This window comes from Labrus mixtus, chromosome 3 (assembly GCF_963584025.1).
Source record: "Labrus mixtus chromosome 3, fLabMix1.1, whole genome shotgun sequence".
Classification (NCBI taxonomy): Eukaryota; Metazoa; Chordata; class Actinopteri; order Labriformes; family Labridae; genus Labrus; species Labrus mixtus.
The window spans coordinates 18,023,073-18,042,917 of NC_083614.1; the positions used below are offsets into that span (position 1 = coordinate 18,023,073).

Consider the following 19,845-nt stretch of genomic DNA (forward strand, 5'->3'; position numbering starts at 1 on the left):
TGTGATACCTTCACTGCAGACCATCTTTCTAATCTTCTGTTAAACTGATTCTTACATTCTACATTGATGTTGTAGTAGCGTGACAATCAGAGGTGTTAAAACATTATTTTGAGAGATAAGACTTAACACAGTTTAAGCCTAATTATTGTTGTACTATTTAAAATCCTTTGAGGTCGACGCTTTCATATATGACATAAAATTGGTGGATTACATAATCAGCTCCAAAAAATAGAACAGTACTAAATAGCGACTTATTGTGAAATCCATTGGCTTTGAGGGACGGGCAGCTTTCTGGTGATAAACTCTGCGTGTTTCTTCTATATGCACAGCCTCTCTATCCATATGAGAACATCCATGTATTTTCAGAGACTGTCCGGATCCAATCTTCCCAAAAAGCGAAGGTAACCCGTGATGATTTATGTCTAAATCTTAGTTTAAGTTTAATGTTTGTTTTAGCTCATTCGGCTAACTCCGACGCTGCCATCTTGTTTCGGTCTGTCGACCAATCAGAGCCTGTATCTGCAATCAGCTGTCATAAGGCCCATTCAGAGGCCAGGACAGCCTCATGTCCTGCATGAAGCATACAAATACAAAAGTTAGAACAGTTTTCAATGAATTCATCCTATTCAGCATTTGCTAGTATTAGTATATCTGTGATAGTTTGGTGCAGTTTTTACACATTTTATATGATTGTGTGTTGTTTTCATTGTTTTATAGTAGTTCCCTATCCACCAAGAGCAAACACATTTCTAAAGCCCTTGCTATATGTAGCCTAGATTTTTTTTATTCTGTATTTATGGTGTTATTCTGTATTTAGGACTTTATCTGACATCCTTGTTCGTTAAATGTTAGTTAAATGCAAAAACTAGACTTCATTTTTGGCCGCGTCACAACACTAGAATATCTACTATTACAATGATAAGAAGTAGGAGGGGAAAAATTTGGAGGAAAGAGCATGCTTCAATCAATCAAGAAGATGCAACACAACATGTTACAGGGGACTTTATACACAACAACATAAAACATACTTAGTAATCAAACAGCTAATCCAGTCCGTTTCATCTGTGCATTAATTCCAAAATAAAGTGGACCACTTATCTGAGTGCTGCAGAGTTAATAAAAAGCATGCAGTGAAGCAAAGACTCTTTTCATTCTGCAGTGTGAAATCTCTAAAGTGGACAAAGGGGTGAGGAGAGCCATCCCATTAATGGCAGAGTGTGTACAAAGGAGAGCTAGAGGGCAACAACAGCTTCCCCGCCGCACTCATTGACTGTGGAAGATTTATCAAAGACAAGTAGGTCCTTATGAAATAATATGCTTCCGACTGTGCGTCTCATGCTCGTCATTTGGCAGATCTGCCGTCTACATCACAGCACGGCAGGATGCTGACATTCACACCATGAAGCGAGTGTGATCAGCTCTCACCCAGGCAGATTAAAAGTGGCTTATATAGAAACTGAGAGGCAGAATCATATGGTTGCACCTGGAGACAGACTATGGTGAGAAGTGAGCCATATTAAACCCAACAACTCTCATGTAACAAGCACTCTGTCGCTTCCTTTGGAACGTAAACATCTTGTTTGAATCAGATTTTTTTTTTTGTGATTTTGCACGCTAGATTTTCGTTTTACCAATGTCTGAGTCACAGCAGAGGAAATCAGAGTTCTTTTATTAATCATCAACAGTTGTTTATTGAGCTAGCTGTGCCTTTCAACATACCAAGGAGTCAGTTCAAAGAGGACTGGAGAGCACACGCTGACTCATGTCCTCTCTGTCTAGTGCTTTGGCCTTGATGGGTGTGAAGGATCATTAAGTTGCTAACAACAGGAGAGGAGAGACAAGAGTGGCCACACATATCACAGTCTAAGAGCCATTATCTCCTCCACCACCGCTGTAATGCTCTGCAGTGATTCTGATTATAAAGCTGTAAAGCCGGGCTCACATCACTGGACATTAATGCTTACATTTAAGAACACTACCGCATTATTCTTATTCTCTTTGCTGCAGGTTTGTTAAGCTTTGGTTTACTTTGTGAAGCAGTGAGATGCAAAGCACTTCTAACCACAGATTATCCTACTCAGCACGAAGAGAGATGGTGCCACAGGGGTCTTGGATACTCACTTGAAGATGCAGGGGGCAGTGTTATCTCACTGATGTAACCTACATGATTCCTCTCCACTGTCCTACAGCAGCACCTCAGAGGGCTGCCTGAGATCAGCCCTGTTTTATGTCTGCAGCGTTACTGCCTCACAGTCGAGATCGTTCCTCAGCCGCTGAAACGTCACCGTGAACACAGATTAATTCTGTGATTTACTGTTGCACTTCAATCGTGTCGAATTACTTATTTGAAATCTTGCCAGCTTTTGAACAGATGTAGTAATCTCTTAGACCGCAAATATTTTTTGCATCACAGGAGGCTGTTTTGATCAATCTGTTGATAATCTTTTGGGAATCTTTAATTCACGTACTTTAATAGAAGGATGCTTTTCACATTTTCTCTGGCTGCAAGATGACTTGCTGCAACGTATATATTACATTTTCTAAATAATAATACATTTTCTAGATCTGGAGTTATCAATATCAGTTTTCCCCCTCAGAGACTTGTAAATTATTGATTAAATGCAAAGGATTTTCAGTTTCACAATGGTGAAAATGCATTATATCAGGTGCAAACATGGTTTGTCTATTATTTGTTGATTTTCCTTATTTCACAAAAACAAAACAGAATGATAGAGTAAAGAAGAATGTCTTATCCGTTATGACAAGAAACCTCCAAGCTCTTAACACCTCATTTTATTGTCCCAACATTCAAAAGTACAAATAATTCAAACACAACAGTTTTATGAAAAAGAAAAAACAAACATTTACAGCAAGATTTTTATTTTTGTTTCCAGTTTCAGAAATGACCTAAACTAGCAAGGATAACATGAAGTCATTCATCGCAGTAATTGGATTAATAATAAGAATAAGAATACTAAGAATAATAGCAATAATAATCATAATAATCATCATTGATAATTGTTAAGTAATAACATAAGCAGGAGAGAGTAGAGAGAGCCGCGGTCATGGGGCCCCGTGAACATTTTTTCGTCTTTTTTGTCTTTAAAGATTTCGTTTATAGATTTTTCAGATAGTAAACAAACACGTCTCAGGAGGAAAAAATGAAAACTGACAAGAAGAGCCGAGTTCCTCTGTTCACCTTCCCTCCTCCACTACTGGCTGCGTTGTTCCTACTGGCAGGCTGCCACTATAAGGCGCTACAGGGGATGGTGTGAGCCATAGGGGTTGGGCAAAGAGCGAGGTGACGCAGCCCCATGTTTCAAACACCCTGACATGCACACACTTTCACGCACACACACACACACACACACACACACACACACACACACACACATCACTTCAACAACCACACCTGCTTGCTCTGCCACATTCACTCAGGGAGACACACTCATACATTTGTATATATGTGCACTAAACAGGCCCAAATGCACAATCACACACACATAATTACAAACATTTAACATATGTGTTATCTGCACATACGCACACCTGGATGTATTTCCCACTAACAAATATATGGGGACAAACGCACACTGTTACATAAAGAAACATGCATACAAACATGCACACATGCCCTCACACACTCACGCATACACTTGTGCACACAGGGTCTAGGCTGAACACAGGCACACATCGTAAGAGTTCAAAAGTCACACAGAGTAGGAAATAAGTTCACACATCAGAACATTCTACTGGGGTCGTTGCATAATTCAAGCTCCCGACGGCGGTGGGGAGCATGACGGGGTCTGGTTGGTGGATGTACAGGTGGCCGTTTTGGTTGATTTGTTGCCGTTATGAAGTCAGAAAACGATGTGATTGGATGGCGCAGATAATGACTGGTTAATAATGATGATTAAACGATGACCCGGTCTGTCAGATGACTGAGGTGTGAGAGAGGAGTATGTACTTATGCGAGCATGCGTCTGAGTGTTTCAAATGCTCTTCACACACCTCCTTCATGTTTTCAAGTCTTAACAACAAACAACAAAAAAATCCAATTCTGTATATTTATACTTCTGGAACCATTCCCTTACCGTTCACCTTTCAAAATATATAATATATTTCATATTAGAGTATATAAAATATAGAATCAGTACAATTCATTTCATACCTCCAGAGTACTTCTTTAAGTATAGCAACAACTGCTGTAAAGAACAGTTGGTGTGCAATGGTAACAATTTCTTCTTCTTTTTTTTTTTTTTTAAAGATTTGTTGGTATGTCATTTGAAAACATGATGAATATTTTTCTTAAAAATAAGTGTTGACTCTTAGGTGATTTTGATAGATTTAGTCCAGTGCAATGAATGACCCTCAAACGACAATGGGCATTTGCTCCTTTTTCAAATGAATATCTGCCCAAGCCTCCAAGAGCTGAATGTTATATAAAATGTTTCACTGGAAACTGAAAAACTATGCTTTCAGACCCACATTTTTGCATAAGGTTTCATCACAAAGCGGTAGTAAGTGGAGGGAGGGTGTGGACGGAGTGGCTTTTTAGAACTACACAAACTTATCACAGGTTATATTGAACCAGAACGACTGTTTATAACATTCTATTAAGACTAAACTTTATTGAAAAAGATCTAAAGATTTCATTTTAACAAGACAAGAAAAAAGCAATAGCAAATTGAACTATTAACTAGGTTATGCATAGCGAGTAACTGTTTCTAGTAATAAGGGAAGAGCGTCCCCCAACCCTCCAGACATTTTTTTCAGTTTTCTTGACTTTTAGGTTTTTTATATTGTCATTTTGATATATTGGTACAAAGCACAAACGTACTAAAAGTTCTCTCAGTGCAGTGGACTACTGGAAGAGCCTCTCCACTAGTCGCTTTGTTCCCTTTTGCTCAGAAACGCCCCCTCCCTGTACCAGAATCACGCAAATACACAGACAATGAAACAAACAAATACATAAATACACAGAAAACATAATTAATTCATAAATATAGAATAAATAGAAATAAATAGAAACATAAATAGTATAAAATATAAATAAGTAAACAAACCAATACAGGTATATTCTAAGCTTTTGTTCGGTTTCTTTTGCCGCGGCAGTTAACTGAAAGTTAATCCAAATCTTTTTTTTCTCCACAAGCAACATGACAACAATTGAACAGTTTCCTCACAAGTTTTTCTAAGTAACTGAACCACCACTTCATAATAAGTTGTCATATGAAAAAGACAAGCTCAAACAAAAGAACAGTGACAACTCATATAGTACAGTAGATATTGTAAAACAAATGTAGACTATATATGTATATATATATATCATCTATTTGTACACAGCAAAGAAAGACACAGTTGTCATCGATCCTTTTTAAGGAAACAAATATCTAGACTAACGTAACTAGCTAATCATCATTGAGTTTTGACAAACGTTTCACGCTCAGCAAGTAACCTAAAAGTCAGCAAGCCAAACAGAAAAATACAAAATTAAAGTTTGTTCAGTGATTCTTACAAGGCCCAAGTTCAATAATCTGGTTGTTCAGCAAACAAATAGTCTCACCAGATTTTTGAGCCAACAATAAACAAATATTAAACAAAGAACAGCAGCTCAAGTCAATGCCAACATCGAAGTATTTTTTTTTCTTTAAACAACACATAGAACAACAAACTTGAATATTTAAGATATGTGAATAATGTAGTATAGCACCTACTGTTGATCGCTAAAAGGAAGTTCTTTTCAAATGTAAGTTCACAAACGTAGAGCGAAGAAAATGATATTGATAATGTATAGTATGCTCTCTAAATGGATAGATGTGTATATATCTATTTACTGAGATCCCATTTTGATTGATGACAAAAACAGGAAAACGAGTGGACAAAGGTTCTTCTTGCTTTGGGCTCTGGACTATAAGGATGGTTAGGCCTCGGAAAGACCCCTCTCCCTTCCCTTTTGGGTATCGCTGTTGAATAATTACGCACTAGTACATATGTGAAAAATTACCAAAATCACCTGCCTCGGTTTGCATCCCTTTTCACAAAACCTTCCATCTACAAAATCGCTGCCATCTTGGATTTCCCAAAAAACGAACGACCTTTGATCCTATAAAGTACCACGGCATAACAACAAGACAAGGTGGTGCCCCCTCCCTCCCGCCCCGGCCCCCCCTAGTTAGCCAGTCAAAATATTTTTCTCTTTTTTCAAATCCAGATTCTTGTAAAAATTCTTCAATAATTATTATTTTAATTATCATTTATAAAAATAGATGTTCTTTCTCTTTATTTTTATCTTTTTCTAAACGCATTTTTTTTTTCAAGCAAAGAGATCTTCTCTTTGGCAACAGTGATATTTTTTTTTCTTAAATTACTGAACATGTCATCAGGAAAGCTAACCCATCCCCTCCCTCGCCCCATCTCCTTGAACCCCTGTGAGGAAAGACATTATGTTTTGTTTGTGATACAAAACAAAAACAATGCTAGAAATTCTCTTTTTTTTTTTCGACATTAGAGTTACTGGAACTGTGGATTCCCATTTATAATTGATAAGGGGAAGATTTAAATACACACTAAAAATGAATGAGTGGTTCACCAATTTTAAAAAAGAGCCCCCTCCCTAACACCAACAGGGAGGTTTATATAATACTAACGACAGTGGATCCGGATTTACGAAAGAAAAACTAATCCTGAATCAAGACAGAGAAAAGGTTTCAATCTAAAAAGGACATTCTCTTCTCTGAAATAAGGGGATATGGGGATTTGCTACTGTTTACACAGAAGAGAAAAATCATTTGAACAATCACAACAAACAGAAAGAATATACAACAAAGAGAAGCCTGCATTATCACAGGAGCTTCCAAAAACTCATCAACATTTTCATCATTTCATTTTTGTAATACTTAGGCAACATTGGCTTATAGGTCCAAAGTTATAATATAAGCCATTTCTAGTTCAATTTGTTTGATGGTTTGTCGGTTGCTTTGTGTTCTGGTTGGAGTTTGAGTTTGCTGCGTTCGATGGCTGTAGTAGGGTGGTAGTGGTTGTGACTGAAGGGGCTAAGGGATGGGTTGAGGTGGAGGTGGAAGGGGTTGGGGGGGGTTCGGGGCAATTTTGGAGCAGACAAGGTCGCGGGGCAACTGCTTCTACCTGCTAGAGTTCAGGACTTGTGTGTCTTGTTAGTCTTGAAGGAGACTTGCAAGACGCGGTCGCCCAACCTGTAGCCATTGAGACTGGCGATGGCCATTGCCGCCTCATCGTAATTCGTCATGGTGACGAAGCCAAAGCCTTTGCACTTGTTGGTGTTGAAGTCGCGGATAACCTTGACGTTGTTGACTGCACCGAAGGGCCCGAAGAGCTGCCAGAGGACGCTCTCGTCTGAATCTGGGGACAAGTTGTATACGAAGATGCACCAACCGGTGCCCGTGTGCCCGGGGATGTTCATGCCCACCAGGCTGGTCATGCTGTCGATGGTAATAGGGGAGAACCTGAGAGGAGAGGCCGGGTGGGGGGGAAATGGAGGGAGAGTGAACAGACAGAGAGAGAGAGGGGCGAGTTTATTAAATAGATTAAGTAATTCAGTGGAACTTATTGTCTGCCACAAGTGTACATGAAATGGCCATAAACCAGTGAAAAACCTAACTCCATCTTAGTTTTTGAGGACAACGGGCACCCTTCAAATCTACACTCCACCTTGGCTCTTACTTCATAACTCTCTACAGTCTACAGCCATTTAATAACCAGAATAAAACTGTTAGCTGTAAAGAGTTACCAATCAAATTACAGAAACTGATCTGCATAACTAAGGTAATAAGATGTGCATGTATGGATGTTTAGTGTGAATGTTTGATATTGTTTGAATGCACAAGTTTCTGTGTTTCTGCAAAGCTTGGTATAAAACGCCTCTTTGCTCCTCAATTCTGAAAGGACTCCAATCAGGATTGACGACAGAGCGGCATGCTGGGCTATATTTCAGCTGAATGAGATGCAGGCGAAGGTTATGTCTTTGTGTCCTTGAGTGGCTCCTTTAGAAGCTAAATTGCAGGAAGTTGTTGAATTAAACTGTTGCTAGAATTCCATCAAAGATCATACACCAGCCTGCTATATCTCCTCTCATTTGCCTCAAAATCCTCTCCTTTTTCCTGTGATGCAAGAGATTTGAATCTTTAGTTGACTTCCCTTAATTGCCTTTCCGCTCCAAGGAAAAGGAGAAAAAACTATCCCCACTTTTAAATCAAAGGTAAATGAGATAAAAAGGTTCATTTTTTATGCCACCTCTCTCCAAGAAAAGACTATAGGCATTATTGAGTATGCTTTAATTGAGATTTCCGCTTTGCTGCAGCTGTCTCAGAGAATGCTGCCTTCTTAAGGTGAAGGGAGGGAGGGAAGAGGGAGCAAACTAAATGGAAAATGGAAGCACTTTACAGCCCAGTGGCATTAAGGTACAAAGTGTATTCCTCCCACTCTTCCCGCAGTCTGCAGGGTGTTCTATTCTGTTCTATTCCAGAGCTCGTGGCACTGATCGATAGTACTGCTTGCTGCTCACGGCCCCCACCCGTCTCTCTCCAGCGACTATATATGGCTGGCAATCACTACGACCTTCCTGCATGACTTTGGCCATGTAGAGTTTGCTCCTGGCCATTGCAGTTACTGTGGACCCTTACAGAAGAACCTACAGTAGGGTGGTGCCTTAATTGACAATATGAGCTCTCTCCACCAATTAGACTTTTTTAATTAAATGCTTTAAGTACTTTAGTAGTACAAGATATAATAACTATCAGTACAATGAAGATAATATGGATTGTAGGGAAATAAATTGATATTACTGAGACACAAAGACATTTTCATTATCACCACAGGGTTTGAGCATTTTAAAAATGATCTATAAAAGGCTGAAAACCCTTTGTCTTATGTATTTCTGGTCTCAATGTCTGGTTTGAATATTTTCTTTAACTATTAGGCAGAATCTTTGTTATTATTAATGTCTGTTTTTTGATAATTTTCTTCTTTTTAAACATTGCTAAAAAAAATTGATTCATCTAGCGTATTCTTAAATATTTCTTTTAGGTTAATATATATGTATGGGAGGGGGGCGTCGGTTTTGTGGTTAATTTGTAACAAATGTCATGTACGTCTTTGTAACCTACTACTGGATGCTTTGAATTTCCCTCGGGATCAATGAAGTATCTATCTATCTATTTAGGCATCTCCTGTCTTGATTTTTAAAAAAGTGATTAAAAAAACTTGAAGTGTGTCAGAGGGTTTGTATGATAGCAGGAGGGTGCTGGTTTGGGGTCTCACTTACACTGCTACTGCAAGGATGTGGAGATAATGTACCTGTCCCCTTGTGTGTCTGTGAGTGCATGTGTGTGAAAGTGCATGCGAGAGTACCCATCAGAGCGGGACCCAACACTAACCAATGTTACAGATGAGCCCAGGGGTTGCATGGCAACAGTGTAGCTGACCAGATATCTGTTCTGTCCTTTGTAAAGCCAACCAGCTCCAGCCAGCTCTTAACACCTTTCTTCTGTTGACTTTCAAATGCTTACCTTAATCACTGAGGAGCACTTCTAACTTGATGATAAGCTCTACAATCCTTAGAGAGTTATGTAAAGACTCTGAGTGAGGGCACAGAGTTTAGTAGAGATGAAGAGTTTAACCTGAAACTACATTCTTGATTCCTGTATTTGAAAATTGCAGCTATTTCGAGAAACCTTCTTCGAGAACATTTCTTTCAAGCTAATACTTGTTCTCTGTTTGAATTACTAAGCCGCCTTAAGATGGTGCCCCCTGTGCTTGCAACATGCAAGATGCCACCTTCAGCACATGAAACATCTATCACCACAGTGGCTGCTGCTCTTGCTTATGTAACACCTATGGTAGCAAGAAAGCAAAATGAAACATGGAGGCGAAAGGAAGGAATTCGAGCAGAGCAGTGCCGAGCAAAGCTGGAGCTGTCTGCAGTGAAACAGCGTTCCCTGTTTCCAGCAGGGATCCAGGTTCATCCAGCCTTATCCCTTGTCCTTCCTGAACAATACAGTATCTCGACTACTGCGAAGAAATTACGGCAATCTATAGTTTAGTCATGGTGTCCAATGCCCAGATGTAAATCTAACAAATCCAAGTTTGTGTGTGTGTGTGTGTGTGCGTGTGTGTGTGTATGTGTGTGTGTGTGTGTGTGTGTGTGTGTGTGTGTGTGTGTGTGTGTGTTGTTGATAGTGGATGTAGGGGGATTTATTCCATTGGTGTAGTGAGGAAATACCCTTAAATCACAGTGACAATTTAAGTGTCGCTGCTCAAGAAATACTGTTCCCAAGCTAAGGCTGTAGAGTGACAGTGACAGGCAGGAGAACCTGAATCCGGTTAAAGAAAAAAAAAAAGACACCTAGAAATTAGGAGTTTTACACCAGAGAAAAAAATCCATTCAGTTCACAGAAACAACCCAAAACAATTCAAACAACACCAGCACTTGTCATAATCAAAACAAAGTAAATTCATCACCACTGAAAAGAAGACTGATCGTTTGTGTTTTCTTTTGCTTACACCATTACTAGTTGCAATAGGGATTTAAAACCAACTCAAGCTTACGTGGAAAAACAAAACAAACCAAAGAACCAAAAATGCAGTTGACCTTGAACGAATTGTTAAACGCAAAGTGACGGCAAAAATACAAGGAAACATAAACTAAAAAAAGAACATATAAAAGGATATTGAAAAATCATTGAGTCAACATGGACATCTGGCATTGGGTGAAGTTTTTAATTACCTCTTTACGCCATAGGCCATATTAAGCAAATTGTCCAGCCTGTAAAGAGAAGGAGGGTTCTGGGGTTAATGGTGGGCAGATGGTCGACTCACTCAATGGAACTAATGTTAAGTCCCTGTAGGAACTGCATGGTCCTCCTCACTCAAGAACAAACAAACCCATCTATAGTTGGCCCATTACACTGAGGAGCCCCACCACAAAATGCTATCATCACTTAATGAAGCTACAGTACCATCAGTATGGTAGGAACTTGTTTGGTCGGCCCCTGCTGTTCTACTTCAGAGGCTTTCGTTTTACCCTGCACTAGCTATTGCTGGAGCAGAGTGTTACAGGCACATTGATGTTACTCTAATTGATACTGTTGAACAGTTATACAAGACTACAGCAGTGGACTGGTCACATTTCAGTTTTACAGTCACATACAGAACACTTATGGTGACTGGGCGAGAGCATAGCATAGCTCTATAGGTATGCTATGCTCTCCATAGTGCAACTCCAAAGGCAAATCATCAACTTATTTTACACGCAGGGAATTGCATGGGGTTATTCATACAATTCATGCCGGCACATTGATGGTTTATAAGGAGATGGAGGTTACTAAAAAATCTTGCTTCATAAACTTTTGTCAATTATTGGTATTAACTCAATTGAGAGAACAACTGAGGTGACTGGAAATGATCCAGAGTTCTGTCAGTGTAATGGTTTGGCATTTGAATGATGGTGAGTGAGAGACACGATGATGATTAGTGTTCTTTCTATGAGGTGGACTAACAAAAGAACAAGTGAATGTAAAACTAGCCATGAAGTGAATGCTATCAGGAAAGGCGGAATGGCTGAGTGTTAGTAAGAAGGTTTCCTTTGTTAAAAGGGGTTAGGTTTGAGAAATATTCTAGTTTTAGTTTATAGCCCTTACAGTCTGCCAAGATAATCCAGTTTGTGTGTTAGTGTGTGTGCTGTTTATTAAGCAAGTAGAAGTTGTGTGTGTCTGTGAGGCTTCAGAAACCTGTGGGCAGTATGAAATGTTGGCCCTCTTGGATGGATGCAGTCTGCTCGGTGACTCAATGACCTTCATTTGTCACTTGGTTCTGGCCTGTCCCATGTCTTATTAACTCCTCTGGCCTAATGGACAGAGGCCACGGCTTATTGAGCAACAGCTGGCCAGTGACGCCTCGTTCCTCTTGAAAACACTACAGACTGTGTGACTTTGACACGACCATCAGGGTTGTTCCTCTTTGTCTTTTCCAATAAAAACAACAACATCTGCTTTCTTGCGACATAACTTCTGGATAGTATTTACTGAAACCTTTGAGTGACCCTTCAAGTTTTAAATAATGTTTATACTTAACATTTTTTTTTTTACCTCAACATAATACAGGTAACTATTCTACAATTACAATTACATGTACCATTATTCATTTCTTGAGTTACACACAGCTTCATTATTATGACTGCATTGAATAAACTGCTTGTAAACTTGAACATTAACAATTATTTTTATTATATTTATAATTTCTCAATAAATCCACCCTGCATGTTAGAGAGAACACATCAGCACTCTTTTCATCAGGGACAGTTAAACTCCAGGACCCATGGAAATTAATAAATAAGAAATCTTGAGTTAAATTAGAACTATAATAACTTGTGTATTTTTAAAGTACCTGCTCACAAATTGCTCTTATTTGTGTTATTTTTAATACAAATATTGAAGAAGTATTCCAATGTTTAGAACCTTTAAATAAAGTTACAATACGCACACTGTGATCACCAAATCAACTAAACGAGTTCATGTAACTGTTTCACTCTTCACACTTTTAAAAGCCTTACTTATTGACTGTGTTCAAATTGTGCACACATTGTTTCACTTTTCTCTCTTAACATTAACAAACTGAGAATGCAGCCTTAAAACAATGAAATAGTAGCAAAAGGAATTAATAGAAGCATTAAAGCTATAATTAGCCCATTACATTTGAGGGGAACAAGCAGGCTGCTTTGTGGGTAAATGAGTCAATTTGAGAGGGTGCTCAGAGGACAGGCGCTCCAGGCCCGGAAGCACGAAAAGACATCTGCTGGCCGCCGGGCCGATGGGTCTTAACAAAACAACCTGCTGCTAACTCTCTCTCACTCACTTTCTCTCTGTCTCTCTCTCTCTTTCACACATGTATGAATGCACACTGATGCACGCTCACCACACAAACACTCCAGCTTTTCACACCGCCTCTCCAAGCTCCATATAAACAATAGGGCTTTTGTGTTTCGCTCAATGCAAGGTAATAGAGGAAGGGGCGTTCTTGTCTCCTCGTTTTTTAAACAAAAATCTTTTCAATTAAAATTGTCTCCTGCCCTGGACATAATAGAGCTAATTTGCTAATTAGTATCATTAGTTAACGACAGAGGACTGGAAACGAGCCAGGATCAAGGTCTTCCTGTAGTGTACTGGAGTCGATTATGTTTGCTGTCTTGGAGAGGGACCAAATAAGCACATTACACGTTCACTTGTGTAACAGACGGCCCATGTCAATTAGTGACACAGGATAGGTGTTGTAACTGCTGCAGGATTGTAGTGTTTTCTGCTCTATCCATTTTTTAGCCAACTTTACAGATAAGCACCAGCAAACTGGTAACACATATTAAACAAGCTTGAGTGCACGATTTACAACGGACAATGTTTTGTTTTCAGCTCTAAATCACATTTCATTTAGTTTCAGTCATTCATTTATTACTATTTTTTTTTAACAGTGAAAATCTATATTTTAGCTTTCAATTTAATGAATCTTGTCAAAGACAGTACAAACAATAGATCAAGTTTTGGCTGTATTATATGTTGTTTCAGGCTAAAATAGCTTGTCTGCAGTGTTGTCCTTAAAGGATTCAAAGAAAGGAAACTGTGCACATCGAGCACATTTTTAACTTTGAAAGTGTCGAGGTTTTAGTTGAGGGCTTGGAAGCAGAGAGCAGGAGCATGGGGACACAGTGAGGAAGAGTCCTGTGGTTGTGAGTTGTGATGAGAAGCGACAGCTCTCCTGCCGAGCCTGTAAATTGGCTTGGCGTATCACAGACACACAGCCACGCTACATCGCTCAGGTGTCACACCAGGGAAGCCGCTCCACAAGAAAAATACCTTCCAAGCTCCGACTTTGATGGAGAGTAAACAGCACGACCGGCTTAGCGTTATTGAAAGAGAAAGGAAATTGTATAAGCACATATTCTGTCTGCTATTCTGAAACACTCTTGTTAGATTGGATGATAGAACACAGTATTATATGATCCCCTGTTTTTTGTCCTGTTTTTTTTGTAGTTGAGGTGAAAGGTAACATGAACTCTGTAGGTGTCAATGTTACATTTATTTTAAGAAAACAGATAGTTTGTGTCATTAGTGAGTGACAGGATATGACCAGGTGGGATGCCATATACAGTATGTAAGGCACTTACTGTATATGATGTTCAATGAAAGCTTACAGTAGAGATTTCAGACCTGGGCAAAAAGCTTGTTTTCAAAGTGAGCTAAGAAAGCTGAAGATATTTCACAAGTGCAAGATTTAATTACATTGAAATGAGGTTAAAACCACAAATCCTTAAATTAAATAGGTCATCATTTGTTTGTATTTGCTCTTTGTTCACTGGATTTAAGACTTTAGTATTTTATGGGTGGAACTAGCGCAGTATCTAATACTGATTATGTCTTGTACATCCTACAAATGTTTATCCAGACTGGACCTGTTTTTAAAGTGAGCAGGACAAATAGAAGTTCATTATAATGGTTCAGTTCCTCCATACCTGTATCAAGCAAAATATGTGATTAATATTTTATATGTCCTTTGTTTGATAAAACTTTATAATATCTTAATCTAAATCCATGTTTTTGCCCAGGCACACAGGGAATATTCTGAGATGTTTTTGGCTTAATGGCAGCATGATGAAATGAAGGGAAATACATATTTGTGAACGACAGAACCCCACAGTCTCTTCTGAACAGTTCCTTTCTGATCTGGGTGGACCCACACAGAGCACTCACACGGTCTGCTGTATTGACACCTGCACCAGGTGCACACCTAACATCTGTTTGTTCAGAAGGGGGATGTGTTTGCTGAAATCAATGTTCAGATGAGAAAAGTTGTATCATTGTTTGTACACAGACATGGCTGTGACTCATGCTCCAATTGTGTAGGCGTTACATCCCCTGTTCGAACAGTGGAATTGCATTTGGTGCAAATGTTTTCCAAATCAGGCTTGTAGTTAGGAAAAAAGGTGTTCTCTTTTTTAAATTTACGGTCACCTAAATCAAGAATAATTACTATTGAGTTGTTGATTAAGGACATTAAATCTTTCATGTCAACAATAATAGTATTCTTTGACCTTACATATTACCAAACACACTGGAAGATCAAAACATCAAGTTTTTCAAAAATCTTTCTAAAGTACTCCGGCACCATATAAAGTCATACCTGTTGTCGTTATACCTATTGATTATCCATTTTACTTTGAAATTGTTGCTTTTGATGTTGAATACACCATACTTGCTTTCCATTATTCCTCACTTGAAATCCTTAAATTGGAAATTCCAACCTTTTGAGCAGATGGCCCCAGTGTCTGCTTTCTTATTGTAATTCTCATTATATCTGGGTCACTTTGGGTTTCATTTTGTTACATCATAATGTTCTGGATTGGAGCTAAGCAGTGAGAGGAGCCGCAGGCTCTGGGTAGTAATGCTATTGGTGTTTGTACTGACCATCAGGTTAAAGTGATTGAACATATTTTTTAAAGAAAATGTGATTTATTTGGTCACTTTTCTCATGCCACTGTTACCCTGAAGGAAAACACATCCAGAGTCTTTAACTAGAACTAAAACTGATGCACAATACTTTGTTTTTGAAGTTATGAACAATAGGTTGTCATGGCTGCATAATGGTTAAACTGGCTCCAAAGTATTAAACGAAATTCAAATGCTAATTTGTTTAAGCTGATTGTAACATCATTTTTTCCCAAAAGCATAATCTTTAGCTGCTGTCTGCTGGAGTAAATCATAAAATCTTCTTACCTAATGTTTTATGTTCACAACCTTCACCTTTTTACTATTAATCAAAGAACGTGATGTTTTTTATTGCACGTCTTTATGTACTTATGACTGGGAGTCTGCAGAAATTCAATTTGCTTCATTAAGGATTCTTGTTGGGGTCATCAAATGAATTCAAGTCAGCTCCCAAGGTTGGAAAACTCTGAATCAACTACACACTACACTGTTTCATATCAAATGGCAAATAATAATCTCCAAGCTTTGACAAAACAACCTGAACCCTCTACCTCCCTATGATGTCTCTGCACCACTTCCTCCTCAGTAACCATTGCTTTGCCCGTCCCATCACTCACCTGAACCTCTGAGCCTGGTGGTGGAGAGGGCCCGGATATCGGCGGTTGGGGGACTGGTAGAGTTGTGACAAGAGGGCTTGGCTGGTCTTCTGGCTGGGGTTGTTGGCGAACTTGACGGTGATGGGCTCAGCGGCACCTGATGGCTTCTGTCCATTCAGGCCCTTGATGGCCTCTTCCGCCTCTATCCTCTTATCAAAGCGGATGAAGCCCACACCTCGGGAGCCACCTGCGGGGCCAGCAGATCATAAACAAACACAGGCTCCTTTTACTTCACAGGGTTTAAAAACAACTGTCATGCTCATTACATTTGTATGGTGCTCATTTGTTTCAATGTGTTTCACTATTTTAGGTCCAAAGTACCTTTAAGACTGTAGCACTTAGCAGCAACAGTTTTTATTAGAGTTTTCCTTTACTGATACAAGTACTGGAATCAGCCGTTGATTCTTTTTCAAAGATTCTGTATCTCTTATTGTCGACAGACACAGACCCATAAACAATTAGCCCCCTGAAATCATTTGGTTTCAGATACATTGTAGTCTGTCAATCACAAACCAGTGTGCTAGCTATTGTGTGTTGTATTTTTTATTTTGTAAACATTTGTGTGTTTGTATTTTTGGATGCTTAAATCGTAGGGGAACTTGGTATTGACCATCTAATAGTTTAGGTATCAGTATTGAGAAGGCATAAATTGTATAGGAATAAATCTGTTTTCCTTAAATAATGGAATAAACCAAAACATAAACATAATACGGATAAAATGATCATTTCGGTGCCACTTTGTTTCATGTTATCATTCTTATAAATTCCCCTTACATAAGTGAGGATACTTTATTAATTATCATCTTTACACAATTTAAACATAATGCTCTTTGACTGATATGTCCTGTTGTAACTGGGCAGAAACTGGTGAATTGTGGCTTTGGTCCTCTGTTTAAAGCTTCACAGTCTGTCCTTCCCTCATGCTAGCTCCAGTCCCAGTTAGTCAGACACACACACACACACACACACACACTCCTCATGCATTGTTCTGTGACATTTGAGCCGTTTCCTTGGAGACATTTTTTGAATGCCACCTGAGAGAAACATTTAGAGTTGTGCTTCCTGGGAGGTCCTTTATTGGTGTCTGTGAATGCTCTGTGTGTGTTACTGACTTATTTTTTATTTACAAATATGTGCGTGTGTGCTTGTGTATGTGTGTGTGAACGTGCACATTGGTATCTATTAATGGATGCTGTGCCTTATTTTAATGAGGCAGCCTGGATGGCCCAGAGGATGCTCGCTCAGTGACAGCAGCACTCTGCCGAAGAGACTATTTACATAATACTGTGTGCACACAAGCATGTCTGTGTGACTGAGACTGAATAAAAGAGAGGCAGCGAGAAAGAGGGGAATTTTGTGTTTGAGCATTATTGTGTGCACTCTCCTTCTCACATATAAAAACTCCCCTATTGTTATTCCACATTTTTGTACATGCCATCCCTCTGCCCATTTCTTTTTTATACTTCCTGTTGGCTTGTCTCATGTAGCTCGCTCTCCTGAATTCTTATTTCCCACAAACACCTTGACCGACTCACCCCCCCTTTTGTTCTCTCCCTTTCTCTCCAGGACACTGGCAGCACAAGGTTATTTACCTTTTTAGCAAGGCTACAAAATAAAATTCTCCTTTTTTGAAAGCCAAACATTGTTGAAAAATGTCTGCTGTCTCATTTATGGCCCAGCATTTGACTTTAAAACCAGGGAATTTCTGGTCTAAATGTTGGTATTTCATGAAAATGTTTGAAGAGGTGATGTGCAGATTATATAATACACATTTCTTCCTGAAAGTCAGACCCATAAATTCCATTTGCAGTGCAAACACTGTAGTTTTACATCTTTTTTTTTTTAGCTAACTTAGAGGGAATAAGTAGCTCATTTGCACTTTCTCTGCAATTTCCTCGCTTCTTTCAAATACTGGAAATCTTTTCTTAGCTGTCAACATTGCAAAAAGGACCTAATTTACTCTAAACTGTGCTGATCCGTGTTCTTCTGCAGCAGTAAACAACTTTTGGGTGCAGTAGGGACATAAAACCCATGTGACCACAGTCTGAATCAGTCTGCTGCTTTTTATGAAATGTGTTTATTTTCAGTGAGAATTGACGTTTTGTTTGTCGTGTAATCAAAGACGTTATGACTTTGAATCTCACAAAGGAAAAATGTCACTTCACAGTCTTAACTGACCACACACACTCTCTGAACCACAGCGTTTTCTTTCTGCCTTTTGGAGGATCTCATTAACTCCTATTCAGTGTAAATGATTCCTTTTTCTTCTTCCTTTTTTCTTTTTTTTTTTTACCTCTCTGGCTCCCTCTCCCCTGACAGACTAAGCTTGTCAGAAGCAGACAAATAACAATCCTAATAGGACCGAGCAAACAACAGCCATTACTGTCATGAAGTTTTTCCCATTCATTACTGTAGTTGTCATGTATGTTCTGCATTTGAGTTAAAATGCCGTTCATTACTGTGTCTTGAGGGGGGGACATATTTTTCCTTAAGCTGAAGCTGATTTTTATTGCTAACTGACAGTTGTAGTTTTGGGATTTTAAAATTAACTGAGCAATAGGGCACATCCAAAATCATTTTTTTGGCCCAATATACCAACAGTTATTGCTATAAGGCACTTAACAATGCCAAGATTCTTGCTCAAGGGCACCTCAGTGGTAGTTAAGGAGAAGGAGAGCATTGCTCATTCACTTCCTCCTCTGAGACAAGAGAGGAGAAGAGAGGACTGTATTTTGTCCTTTAATCCTCATACTTGTTTGGCCTTGAGCTGTTCCTAAGCTGGTTCTGGCTAGAGGGCCCCTGGACAAATGCTTGGCATACAGATGAAGGCACGGGACAAACAACATATATGCAAAGGTACATGCACACACACACTCAAGTGATAAGCTGAAGTGGTGCTTTTGAGAATAAGGAGTAGAGGTGTGCATGGTCATTTGTAATTATGGTTACTGTGACTGATGTAGAGTTGTATATATATATATACTGTTTAGTGTGTGTTTTTCTGTATGTGTGTGTCAGAGATTGCATTTTTTTGTGTGCAGACATTTCTTAAGCGAGCACCAGCTCCTCTTGTCCTTGAGTGTTTTCAGCAACACTGAAACGAGACAAGAGGGGTGAGGTGGTAGTTGACCCCAATACTTCTTATTTTTCCTAACAATTCCTTTGTGTGTGTGTGTGTGTGTGTGTGTGTGTGTGTGTGTGTGTGTGTGTGTGTGTGTGTGTGTAAATCTCCATTTATCAAGTGCAGATAAGAGCACATGCCTTTGTACATACATGACTTGTTATAATTTAAAGCTCCAGTGAGGGGATTTTAGGTGTTAATGAAATGGACTGAAATTAATATTGATGACTTCCTCAAGCAGTCAAGACCATCAACCACAAGATGATTATTTATTTACTGTAATGCCTGAACCACAGCTGCAGGGTAGGTGTCAGATAAAGCGAGTAACAGCACAATGCTCAAACAGCTTTATTACATTTTCCAAGTGTGATTGGTTGGTGAAAGGGCAGCTTGTCCTGCATGCCATTACATACCAAAATAAATTCCCAGGTTTAAATTTAAAAAAAGTACATTTTCTGAATTTTAGTATATTTAGTTTAAAATGTAGACAACAATAGATGTCTATGTCAGAGCACACTTGTCAGTAGGAACAGATGTTGAATCTTTTTCTTCAACTTTT

General features: G+C 39.0%; 1 protein-coding gene across 5 annotated transcripts in view; it reads right to left on the reverse strand.

Annotated features, from left to right (window-relative positions):
* Positions 1-2,775: 2,775 nt before the first annotated feature.
* elavl4 (ELAV like neuron-specific RNA binding protein 4) overlaps positions 2,776-19,845 on the reverse strand; it is a 74,043-nt gene continuing 56,973 nt past the window's right edge. For 2 of the 5 annotated variants that reach the window (XM_061033484.1, XM_061033486.1), the window contains 3 exons: positions 16,127-16,352; positions 10,763-10,801; positions 2,776-7,484 (listed from right to left, as the gene is read on the reverse strand). In XM_061033484.1, coding sequence (XP_060889467.1) covers positions 7,157-7,484; positions 10,763-10,801; positions 16,127-16,352 — 593 coding nt within the window. In that variant the 3' untranslated portion in view covers positions 2,776-7,156. Of the gene's footprint in view, positions 7,485-10,762; positions 10,802-16,126; positions 16,361-19,845 lie in introns of all 5 variants that reach the window. The other 3 variants (XM_061033485.1, XM_061033487.1, XM_061033488.1) reach the window with 2 other exon arrangements.